The sequence below is a fragment of the Aythya ferina genome (assembly GCF_964211825.1).
Source record: "Aythya ferina genome assembly, chromosome: 5".
In the NCBI taxonomy this organism is placed as follows: domain Eukaryota; kingdom Metazoa; phylum Chordata; class Aves; order Anseriformes; family Anatidae; genus Aythya; species Aythya ferina.
This window is the reverse complement of record NC_140301.1, coordinates 32141134-32153842: the sequence shown is the minus strand read 5'-3', so window position 1 is coordinate 32153842 and position 12709 is coordinate 32141134. Positions and strand designations below refer to the sequence as shown.

General features: G+C 40.3%; 1 protein-coding gene across 3 annotated transcripts in view; it reads right to left on the bottom strand.

Annotated features, from left to right (window-relative positions):
- Positions 1 to 12709, bottom strand: part of RPAP1 (RNA polymerase II associated protein 1) — a 41728-nt gene that overhangs the window by 13809 nt on the left and 15210 nt on the right. For all 3 annotated transcript variants that reach the window (XM_084520064.1, XM_084520065.1, XM_084520066.1), the window contains exons 8-15: positions 11393 to 11508; positions 10850 to 10948; positions 10285 to 10386; positions 8572 to 8739; positions 6058 to 6240; positions 4377 to 4511; positions 4025 to 4204; positions 1208 to 1365 (exon numbers count right to left, since the gene is read on the bottom strand). In XM_084520064.1, coding sequence (XP_084376190.1) covers positions 1208 to 1365; positions 4025 to 4204; positions 4377 to 4511; positions 6058 to 6240; positions 8572 to 8739; positions 10285 to 10386; positions 10850 to 10948; positions 11393 to 11508 — 1141 coding nt within the window. The remainder of the gene's footprint in view (positions 1 to 1207; positions 1366 to 4024; positions 4205 to 4376; positions 4512 to 6057; positions 6241 to 8571; positions 8740 to 10284; positions 10387 to 10849; positions 10949 to 11392; positions 11509 to 12709) is intronic.

The following is a 12709-nucleotide window of genomic DNA, read 5'->3' as shown; positions in this document are numbered from 1 at the left end:
GAGTATTTTCAAGGATGCAGAATCCACAATGTTTTTGAGCAATCTGTTCCAGTGTGAACACCTTAAAAGTATAAGAAAACTTTTTCCTACTGTGAAATAAAATTTCTTGTATTTCAATTTGTGCCCATTGCTTCTTGAACTTTCTTTGCATGCCATAGGAAGCTCCCAGCTCTATCTTCTATGCACCCTCCCATCCCAAGTTTATAAGGATTACTAAGATAAGATGATGAGAACAAACACCACCAACATAATAAAAATAAACAGACATGGGAAAAAGATGACAGAGAAGGACTTCTGTCATTCCCAACTCGACTGAATGGAACCTACCTTGCCTCCAAGCATTGTGAGCAACTCTTGAAAAATGTTATTTTACTCTTGTTTCTCTAGTTCTCAAATGCTCAAAGTGTCTTTGGTTATAATCATGCAAATTTAAGGAATCTTCTGCTGCTTCTCTTTCCTCAGCATTATTTACCACGTTAAAAATTATATACTTTTTTTTTTCTATTAACCAAGACAGATGACGGGGCTGGAGAACATAAAATGCTGTTGCAAAGACAGAACCTCCCTTCTGACACGTACTCCTGGCTTCCTCTTTACTCCTTTTCAGGGTGACTCCACAGGCTTATCTGTGGTTTCAAGTCAGTGTAATTACATGAAGAAGATTCAATGCTTGAGATAGGTCAGACTTACCTCAGTGCAGACCTTGAAGGTCAAGTACAAGAACTTTAATTTTATACTGAACTGAGAGTCAACGCAGACTGCAGTTTGCTGGCATTAGTCTGCTTCACTTAGCATGCATGCTGGTGACTGCTGCTCACATTGCCCTTAGCTCATCAGATTCAATGCTGGGTGTGCTGCACTCACTGTGTCTTGATGTTATGCAAACACAGATTATTCATGCCTGCCAGGGCAAAAAAGATGTAGCCCTAAAAAGTTCAGGTGCCCTCCCACAGTACAGAGAAGTAAGAGATTACCAATGATTAAATGTGGGAGATAAGGGAGAGAAAGAAAAATATAAGAAAATAGTATGAATAGCTTTAGAAATTGAGTTTTACTGCAGGAGACCAAAGAAAGGGAGGTAAAACTCCCTTGAAGGAAGTAGCAAGTGATGCTAGAGATCCCAAATTCACTCCCTCTGGAACAGGATGTCCATTTCCTTTTGTGACCTCCACCCCACTGTTCCCATTCCTCCAGCTTTGGACTGTACCTGTAGATATCACAGGCCTGACCATAGCCAGCAGCCACAGCCCACAGCCGGAAGGCTTCAGTGCTTAGCCTGATGGCTTCTTCCTTTGGCAGAAGCAGATCCTGTGGATCTTCAGCTATAAATCGAATTAATCGGCTCTTCATTTCAAACTTGTTAAGCTGAAAACAAATAAAAAACAGGAAAAAGAACAAAAATGACAAAGGAATAAGAGGCTTCACTCCCATGCATCATGACACTCATTAAGCTGCAGTGAAACCTGTAGCTTTGTTGGTGCATTGAACTATTCTAAGCTCCCTTCACGCTGTTCAAATCTGTCTTTAGCATCTGTAATCTTAGGGAGCGTATTACAAAGAGTCAACAAATGGTTAATGGCTATTAAGATAGAAGTATTCCTGGGAGGGATGTCTAGGTATTACCTAATCTGTTCCTTACACAGATCAAGCACACTTAAATCACTCCTGGCGGAGGTTTGTCTAGCCCACACACACTCTTGTTTTAGATGCTCTCTGCAGCTTTCAATTGACTTTTAAAATATATAATTATCCTTCTTTAACTAGTCATAAGCAGAACTCTATTAGTCAAGATTACACAGAGATTTATCTTATGAAGACACTGTATACAAAAATACTGAATAGATGCTTACATTTTTCTTAGAAGGTCACACTTAATGGCTTTCGGAGGTCGTACAACCTGAATCTTTCTATGATTCTGTTCATTTCATGAAAAGGGTACCTTCCTGCCTATTACTTTTATACAATTATGGAATTTTGGTGCCTTGAAAATGTTCTCAGGTTATTTTAGTACTGAATTAAACATGATGTGACTCATCTGAAGTTCTCTAGAAATAATTTTTATCCTCCCCAACAACTGGGTATTTTTGCTTAACCATAAAAAAGAGCTTCTCTTTCCTTCTCCCACACATACAAAAGCTTGTGTGTGCTCTGTCTAAACAAATGAGTTGACAATGTCTTTTTCACAACACAATGACATATTATAGATAATTTAAAATTCAAATGCTTTAGAGCCATCTTGTAGGGAAATCACTGCACACCAGTAGGAAAGCAAAGGAGCTGATGAATCAAACTATGAATTTTGACACCCCTCCTACAGAACAGAGGGCAAAGTTATATTTACTTTCAGAGGAGGAAGATGGAAGAATTTTGTTGCTCGGTAAAATAAATTCCTACATTGACAGTATTGATTTGGGTTTTGATTACCTTCAATTCCCATGTTCAAGTGCATGCAGTGAGACATATAGGAGCACAACAGAACCAAAGCCTGAGTAGTAGGAACCTTGTAAACATTTTTTGCATACCTTGAAACAGCTGGAGTACACAAAGCACAGAAGAGTAAAATTTAGAGATTTTCTATTATGTTCCTACCACCACCTGCAGCCCTTAAATATCCCACTATCTGTTATCAGCATATTATTCTATATATCTTGTAGCACAAATTAGTACTCTCGTGCTGATGCTAGCAATTTCCTGTATGGTAATTTATTAGATGCTATTAAAAATACTGAACTAACAACCCTAAGAGGTGCTCATTGCTCTGTAATGTGTGCCGCTCTGGGTAGATCTTGTGTATTTATAGCACTAGTGTGATGACCTATATGAGTGAACACAATTATCTCTGAAGTGGAAAACCCATCCAGAAGTAGCTAAGAGGGGTTGGAAATACTGATAAATAACCTTAGAGTTATTAAGAGAAATTCATGGCAGGAAAAGTTCAACCAGGGCTGTAAAAGACAAGGATACAAATTAGATCTCTGGCTTATGAAGTCCTAAGCTGCCAGGACACGGGAGAGGACAGAGCACTATGTGCCAACGTGTGCTCTAAGCATCTGCTATCGATCAGCATCACTCAGCTGTGCTATTTGGTTTTGCACAGCTGCACTACACAGAACAAAAAAGTAGATACAAGCTTGAGACAGCTCCTCTACTGGCACGTAACAGAAGATAGCATGATTGCAACACTGTCAGCAACTCCTTCCAAACATACACATGCACCTTCTTCACAATGATTATTTCAGCTTCTTTATTCCAGCTCACACTCTGTCTTCCAAGATTTCTAAGGTTTGCCTGCAACTGGCAGAACAAATCCAAAGGAGCAGAGATGGTGCTGTTAAGAGCTACGCTGTGCTTTAACCATAGGCAAGTGTATATTCATAGGCTCATAGAGTCACAGATTAGTTGTTGGTCAGAAAGAGCTTCTGTCAATTGCCTAGTCCAGTCCTCCCTGCTTAGAGCAGAGTCAGCTTGAGAAGGTTGTTCAGAGCTGGGTCCAGTAGAGTTTTGAATTTCTTCAAGGATAGGAAGTCCACAGCCTCTCTGGGCAACTCATTCAAGTGTTTGACCACCTCCACGGTAGAAAAAAAATCTTATGTTTATCTGGAATGCCCTTATTTCAACTTGTGCCCATTGCTACTCATCAGTATATCCACTGAAAGGGTAAGAGTTTTGCTCTGTTTTCCTCGGTCCCTCCCATGTAAAACATCACACACAATGACAAAACATACTACAACCTGAACTTTTTCTTGCCAATCCTAAACAATTACAGTGCTCTCAACTGTTCCCTGTATATCAGATGCTTCAATTCCCTAACCAACTTAGTGGCCCTACTGCTTCTCTTTACCACAGAGTGGGACTGCGACAGGAATCCTGACACAATCTCTCCCAGTTTCACATGTATTCATCAGGCCTGAATCAAGACCTTCAGCTCAGTCACCTCCAATGAATTGTCTATCTTTACTTAAGAAGCAAGGCACAGAGAACAACAGCAGCTGCCATCAGAAAAGCTCTTGTAAGAATCACTCACCAGCCTAGCTGTTGCATTTCTGCCTCCAGATGCCAATACTCTGATGAACTTCATAGCAGCGGAGCAAGCAACTCCATGGAGACTGGTGAGTAAACACCCCGGTTCAGCCACATGAGGATCCCACTGAGTAGGGATAAATTCCCTAACAATGGTGTCAATCAACCGAGGACAGTCAAGCAGCTGCAGAGAAATAGCAGGCAACACAAATAACTAAAGAAAAACAATTCCAGCAGCAAGACATACAGAACACCCAGGTTTGTCTAACTCCTTGCCATAACTTTGTGTGCTTCTTTTTTCCCTTTTTTAAACCTTTCCTTACCATTCCTGAACTCCTGTACAATGGGAAATTTACCTGGCTGCATGCTTCAGAGGAATGCCTCGCTATGTGGGTAAGGATGTGCAGGATATCCAGGACTACTGTTGGAACAGGTCGTACCACCTCAAGAATGTACCTCAGCCGGTGCTGGATCCGTGTCTTCAAAAGTCCCTAAAAGGGAAAGAAACAAAATATCTGCTATACTCCTAATGGTAGCTCTCTGAACAGCGGAGAAGCTCGCTGAACGGTTGCTGAAAGGGAAAAGCAGACTAAATTAAATCTTCTGCAAAAAGGATCAAAATCACCACTGGGCCAACAGGGAGAACTTTTGGACTGAATAAGACCACCAGCAGGGTTTTTGGATACTTCTGTTTTCCAGAGTATGAGACTGCAAGTAACAGTGAGTACCTCCCCTATAAAGGAGTACAAAAACATAATGTGGCTGAAAAGGGTTCTCTTGCTCTTTGATTCATTTTTGCTAGCCACCACCTCTATCTAATGCAGTATTCTGTCTTTAGTGCTGATAGTCTCTGTTACATCAGAGAAAGCTGAAAGAAGCAGAAAACAGACACCAATTCCTATTTTGCAATAGGAAGAGAAAGATGCAGATAGATGATGTGATTTTGTATGGTTCACAGAGCAGAAGGCCATGATCAGTGACTGTGCTAGGAAACAAATCTTCAGTATAAGTGACATTGTTATGCATTCCTAGTTCCAGGAAAAGGCATACCACCTGAGTTCATAGAACTGGTATTTTTTAAAAAGAGTTGCAGTCAGGCAAGGTTGTGGTTCTAGGCTTGAATGAATTCAGCTGCTAGTTTCAATATTATTTTTCCAACATGTGGGGTAATTGGGTTGTAACAATTAGCAGATGTGAAATGGATTTCACAACAGCTGGAACAGGGCAGAATTTGATCCCAAATCTCTTCTGAGTTCATGCCACTTGGGAGAAGTTAATGTATTTTATGCTGCACCATGTAACTGTTTCCAGAATGACAAACTAACCTCATCGTTATCTACACCTCTTTTATTAAGCCTTTTAAACAGCGTAACATAGTAGAACAGATCTGAAATCATGAAGTCACTAACTGAGACCAGATGCCCAAGTACAGTAATTCAATTGCCCACTGAGTTTATAAGCAAGTGCCATTCGGATACAGGCTAAAGCACACGGATTAAGTGATGTGATCACAGATATTAGCAACTGCTGCAGGCAAGAGAATTGCATCAGCTCCCCCAGGATTGGGTTTGAGATGACAGATTAATATTGTTAGATCTCATATCAGGGATGTGGGATTGGGTTTAAATATATGTAGAATTCCTTCTAAATGTTACAACTTTTTTTTTTTTTTTCTGAGAGAGGCAAACATGAAAAAAAATACTGGGGAAACGATAAGTAGCCACCCTATGTCAAACACAAAAGGGAATGTTGTTGTACAAATCTATCTAATTCAGATCTACCCATCTGCAATGCTCCTGCTTAACTTTACAACAGCACATATAGACACTTCAATTGTGGCTACAGCCATTTCACTTTTAGCTCAAGTAAATGAGCTTGAAAATCATGTCTGCATGCAATCTTTCAGCAGGTTTAAAAAAACAGTTTTGTTTGGAACATTAGCAGCATACACAGAAGGGAACACATTTCAACAGCATGCCTAGCTACCATGCAGAGACTGTTTTCCTAAGAAGATTTGAGACCTAGCTCTGTGCTTACCTTTACAACATCATATCGGGCCACATCTGGATCTGGCTTGTTTTCATCTTTTAGTTTTTTATTCTGAGATTTCTCTGTTCCAGTTAATTCTTCCTCTTCCTCCTCTTCTTCCTCCTCATTGTTGGGGACAAAGGGGAATGCAGCCATCCCTTGGTACCATGAGAAAGTCCAATCGAGATATTTCTATAAGGAGAGTAAAAGCACACAAAATTCTCACACAAAGATATATCATGGAAGACAAAAAAAAAAAAAAAAAAAAAGATCAAATCAAGAATGCTTTACTGATTTCCACCTAACCCCAGGAAAAGAGAACACAGTAAAGGTACTCTAAGCACATACAAGTGGGATGAAATGCTTTTTCAGGGAAGTGATTTTTAACCTATGACCTACAGACACTTGGGAAACCATGAAAAGCAATTACTGTGAGGTAAATTAAATTCACTAGACAGGGAACAGAAATGCAGCTTAAGTGGAAAACATTTAAGATAAAAACTAAATAAAATAACCACTGAGGGGTCTAGAAATTAAACTGGAATTTGGCATTTATTGGCTCTATTCCCATTTCTGGACTTGTGTGGAAGTCTGGTCACAAATAACAGAATGGCCATGTAAAAATTGTTATGTTAAAATAAACACTACCCAACATGTTTGTTCATGCTTGTCTAGCTTTCTGTTGAATGACCACCAGCTTCAGCAAAGGAAAAAAAACATTTTTGTTCACAACCAACAACAGCATCAAATACTCCCAAGTTCTATGGCAATACTGCAGTATACTGCAGCTTTCGATTCTTTGGAGAGGAGATTGTGCCCACAGACCTACTTCCCCAAAAATGTTTTAGAATATAAAAGACAATTTAAATTGATCCTTGCACTACTTAATAACTGCTTTAAATTTCCATTTCTTGAAGCAGCAATCAGAAATAACTACCACATTAGTCAGAAAAAAGTGGTAGACTTGAACTGAACCTTGAGTCCTTTTTGAAAATTTTCAAATTAAAGTGTAAGTTATTATCAGACATTAAAAAAAAATAAAAAGCAACATGAAATAAAGTTGGTGAGTGAGTGAGTGATATGATCAGAAGAGGCCTGTCTTTACTGGACGAGGCTATAGGCCCACCCGGAATACCAACTTTGTCCTATAATCTTCATTCCAGCAATAGAAGGAAAAACACAGTATCTGATTCTGGTCTTCAAAGGAAACAAAGAAGAAGGTGCTTCCTATAGACACTGATGAATGAACAAACCATTTCGGTAGTACAATATTTATACATTTTGTTCTTCTGTGTGTACAGCAGGGATAAATCCAGTTTTGTCTTATAAAATCTGAAGCAGCAGGCTAGACTTCCAACCCTGCCACTTCCTCGAGGTCCTTTTGAAATTCAGCAGCATGAGACTCTAGGAAGGACCCTCCAAACAGGAAAATACACTGACACAACACTTACAGTACTGCTTTTGGCATGAAGAGATTTAGCAATTCCCACATACACAAGACATCAAACCACAAGTTTTGATCTTAGAATCACAGCATTGCAGACATATATAAGCCAGAGTAATGTCAGAAAAAAAAAAAGTCACATTAAGAAGATGTTTTATAGCATTAATCACCTAACACAGGTGGGCAGCACTCAACTAACAGAACACCATTATGCTGATAACTCAGAAAAAGAGCAAGAGGTGGAGAAAGCTACCCAATCCTTCATTTCCCTTGCCTTTCCACTAGGGATAGCTCTGATGGAATGGAGAAGTTATGGTGGACTTCTTGAGATCTAATCACTCTTCTCTAACACCAGGCCCTTTCCAGCATGACAGAAGTAGCTCTCATGAAAGGAACTTGAAACACAGGCCATAACCTGCTCTGTTCATAATGATCTGCTTCTGTCCAACCAGGAAGACATTTTAATCTTGCTGCTCAGGGCTGTCCAGTATCTCTGAACATCCAAAAGAAGTTTCAACTTCCGAACAAGCGAACAAGCATCATGGAGAAAATAAAACCCATAAGAAGGGAAAATAAGGTATTTATCAGTGAAAGAAAAGTATGAGAGAACAACAAATAATGGACAATGAGTGGGAAAGAGAACAGGACTACTGTGAGGCATGAGGGAAAGCAGGGAGAATATTTAGTCACTAATCTGTTCAGAAGCAGGAAAACTACACAAAGAAGCCGACAACGTAAGAGGCCATATTACAAATAAAAATAGCAAGACTAAATTGTACACTTTCATTAGTAGTGACATGATCTAGATTGTAAGGGTGTCAAAAAGGAAGAGAAAATCCCTCAGCAGCCGCACTGAGTTTAATCATAGGCAGAGCTAATTCAAACACAACAGATGACTGAATGGCTCAGACTTGGTAACACACTCTCTTGTTTGTCACAAAGCACAGCAATAGCGTTCTACTGACAGTTGAGCTAACCCATCCAGCAAGACTTTGGAACTACTTACCACGACTTTTCACTCTGATTCCTGTAAACAGCTTAGTATGAAAACAAAGTGGAGCACGTAATGATTTTCTCACCTCATCATCGAGTGACACCAGGAGAGCCCGGAGAGCGCCAACAGATGCTGCCATGACATTATCCACTGCATCGTCTAGCGAGAAGCGCAGCAAGAAGAGAAATCCAGCATCAAGCAGCAGACGCAGAATACTGCCCTTCAAGGATGATGCAAACTCCCCAGCCCTAGCCTGAAAAGTACACCATACAGAGCCGGTGTTAAAGCTCTTGATATTTTGCATGTTTGCCTCTTCCCATTGCAAATTGCAATTGCAAAGCAGCTAAACTGCGTGCAGTCAGCACAACAGGCTGCTCTGCTGGCTGTTCTCCAAGGGAACTTCAGAACTACCTACTGGGACAGGTAATTTTTGTATCACCCAGTTCAGTGCAGTGATATGAAAAGGCAGACAAAATGTGTAGGACCTCAGAGATCCTGAAAGACCTACAAAGCCAGCAGTGCAGTAAACTCTGTGTAGATACTATGAAACTGGGCACCTGAGCCACATTCTGACCACCGGCTGTTATCACTACAGAGTTAGGAGTCTTCCATGCAACCTTACCGTAGGACATCACTGACTGATACAAACTTCCCACAGTCCAGGGCCTTGCTATGCAGCAAGGTAACACAAATTGGTAAGTACTCATAAATGTACACGACAGAATAGAGAGCCTTTCTAGGGAACATTACCTACTGATGAATGGCTCCTGTTTTTGCATTGTGCTTACTCTTCCTCTCTGCACACGGGGAGGGAGGGTCGCACGCTCCCAAGAGCGGAACAGGAATCCACCAGAATGCCCACCCTGTTTAGCATGCTACAAACATCTCTTCCCACTTACAGTTCTGTGACTCAAGGGCCAACACAGGAAAAAAGAAATGTTCTAATTGAATAATTTCATATTCCAATGATATTTCAGCAACTTGGTGGTATACTTCCCATCTGGTTTAGAGGACAAGAAATCCTCTTCTGCTTAGGTCAGTCTTGGGCTACCTTCTCTGAGTAGTCCACAACCATAATAATAATAATAATCAAGGAAGCGAGTCAGCTGTTTCCCACAGAAGAGGTTTTAAGAAAAACTGTTCTTTATTTTCTCTTCCTTTCATCCTATAGAGAGGCATAACTCCAATTCCTTAATCCAGAGAAGTCTGAACCCATCTTTCTGAAGTCTGGACCCATCTCACGACTTCATCCTGTTCTGCCCCACCTTTCTTCTCAAAACCATACTGTTTCTTCTCTGCCTCCACTGCTGTTGGAGGAAAGGTTAGTACTTCCCCCAAGAGCGTTAAGTGGGAAGGTGCATGGAAGTAAATATTCACTCTGCTTTATGCCCGTCACTGTAAGAGTAGGCTGGTTCATTCCCACCACCTACAGAACAAGCACATCATGTAGCTGGTTCTGGCAACAAAAGTGAAAGGGTCATTGCCAAGGATAGCTTTTATCACAGAAGTAACCCCAAAAAAACAACTTGTGTTGAAAGAAACAAGGAATTGAAATTTCAGCACTGCTGCTGAGCAACATCTGAAAGCAACTCTCCGCAGAGAAACCTGAAACTTGGTTTATCTGCCAACACTGTAGGTTTTCTAACAGCGAGATCCTCAGGGTAAAAAGAATACTCTGCAATTGATTTTGCTCACCTTCATTAAATAAAAGAAAGCAAACAACTAACACCAGAGAACATGGACCCTGATCCACTGCAAATCTGAATTATGGGAAGAAGTTCCATGGAAAGTGGCTTACCTTTTGAACAATACGACCCAAAACCTGTAGAGCCAGCGTCCTCTGTTGAATAACTTGGCTGCGAGATAAATGAAAGAGCTCTTGGAGAGAATAACCAGCCCTCTAAACAGGGAAGGAAAAGAACAAAACAAAAACAAAAACTACTATAGGCAAAAACAGGCCCCTTAAAATAAAGTAAGATGGGCTGTAAAATAGTGCCTAACAGGAGACAAATTGCAACTCAATGTTGTTTGCTGTTTCACATCAATCGTGGAACAGATTCTGATGGATTACATATGGAAGAAAACTGCTTCTTAAGAAAAGAAAGTGCGTGCACCTTTTTCTCCACACCACAGATGGCGTTAAAGACAAAAAGTACTAATGGAGTTAACAAACAAATGCACAACGCAAGTTAATGCAAGCACACCCAACTTCTCTTCAGGAGCTTGTTTCAAAAGGAAACCATACATCCACGCTTTCCTGAGGGTTTTGTCACTAAAAAGCATTGACACAAAAGGAATCTGACAAATTAAACACAGAAAATGGAAATGGGTGTGCTCCTTCCTTTCTGCTTCATTACACCTACCTCTGCCTCTTCTCCATGGTGATGCAGGCCTAGATGAGTAGGCAAATCAGCGTCTGCAGGAATCAAGTCTCCCTTTAAGCTGAATCGAGCTTGCATTCCCTAATATAAAGGAAGGGTGCGGGGGGAGAGAGAAGGATTATTTCTAGTGCCTTGTACTCTATTCACCATTTAAAATTCCACTTCTTAAATCAAATTCTGGAAAGTGACACCTCCAACTCCCCAGATCAGACCTCAAATTCTTTTTAGAAAAAAAAAAAAGTTCACTCAATTTTCTTTCCTTTTTTTTTTCTTAGATTTCAGACCTGTTTCATCACAGATGACAGTTGCTAGACTCTCACTTTGTAGCTCTCTTGAGCACTGCAGACTAAAGAGAGCATGTATCATCCCACCTCATGAAAAAGACTAAGTGACCTCTCATTCTTACAAAAATCTCTCAGATTAAGTAACCAGAGGAGTGGTTTATGAAACCTTCAGAACTGTTATTGCTGAGAAACATGAACCAGACACCTCAAGAACATGAAAAATCAGTTTCTGCTTTTAAACCTTTTTAGTTTTCTTCTGTCGGGGTGAAGGCAAATCTTTCATCCACTCCAGCTTCTCAAATTCCACATTGTCCATGTGGATCCATTCCTTCTTTGGCTTCACAGGCAGATCATCATCTTTGGGGGAAAAAAAAAAAAAAAAAAAAAAAAAGAAGCCTTACATTTGAAGCAAGGATGAAGAAAATACTACTCCCTCTTTGCCAAACTATTTGGCTTAAAAACCTGATTTGGCTGCATCAAATATAGTATTCATGTAAAATAAGAAAACAATTTTCAACCTGACTGTTGGCTGATGCATAAATATCAAAGATTTAAAGCTGTTTTCATCTTCCAGGAGAGCTAGAAAAGGAAGTAAACAGCACTGTAATGAAATTAACAGACTGCTAATTTGGTGGAAAACTGAAGTCAGGATACAAATTAAGCAAAGTGATCAGAACCAGGGCAGAAAATAATATCAGTCCTACTTTGAAGAAAGCAAATGAATATCATTCAAGGAAGGGAGTGTTAGGGGAGATGTGAAATGATTCAAAAGAAGTAGTAATGCAAGTAGCTCCAGGCAAATTACTGCTCTGTTGTGAAGCATGGTTTTAAAGATGCCAGTACAAAGTCAGCCTAGATGCACCAGCGGGAGCACCAGTGCTAATACTCATGCTTCCACAGCACCTCCAATACTGCTCTTCATTCTGCGTCTCTCTCTAAAGACTTGAGGAGATCAGCTTGGGAGGGAAAAAAAAAAAAAAAAAAAAACACAGAACAAGTGAAAATTTACACAGCTTGCCTGAAAAACAGCTCAGTGGGGAAACTGGGCAGTTGAACAAGAATTTCAGAGGTGCAAGCACTAAAGGAAGAAACTACTGATTTAACTTGTTAAGGAGCTTTGACCAGAACAATTTGAGAAACAAGACATTTATGCTTGTCATCACAAGAATTGCCCTAGGAAAGAGACAGATCAGCATGTGGAAGGATCTCCCAAGTGAAGGGACAGGAGAGATTTAATTGGGAGTTATCTAAAAACCAGCAAAGGTAATGCTTTGCTAGTAGGAAACCATCCCATACTGCTGTGAGAAGAATGAACTAAGTCTTTGCTATCTCAAGAGAAATCACATGTGGACAGAAACAGGCAGACTGAGGGCATGAAAAGCAGGATCATCATTCCTACTGCAGCAAAACAAGCCCAAAATTAATTTGCACTGCAGCTATTAATCCTAGTGCTCTGGTCTTCTGTTGCAAGGAAATCTCTGAATTGGAGAGAGATGGATCTGAACTGTGGACCATTCAGATAGGGAACTGGGTGGATGGCTGCATCCACAGCTGTCAC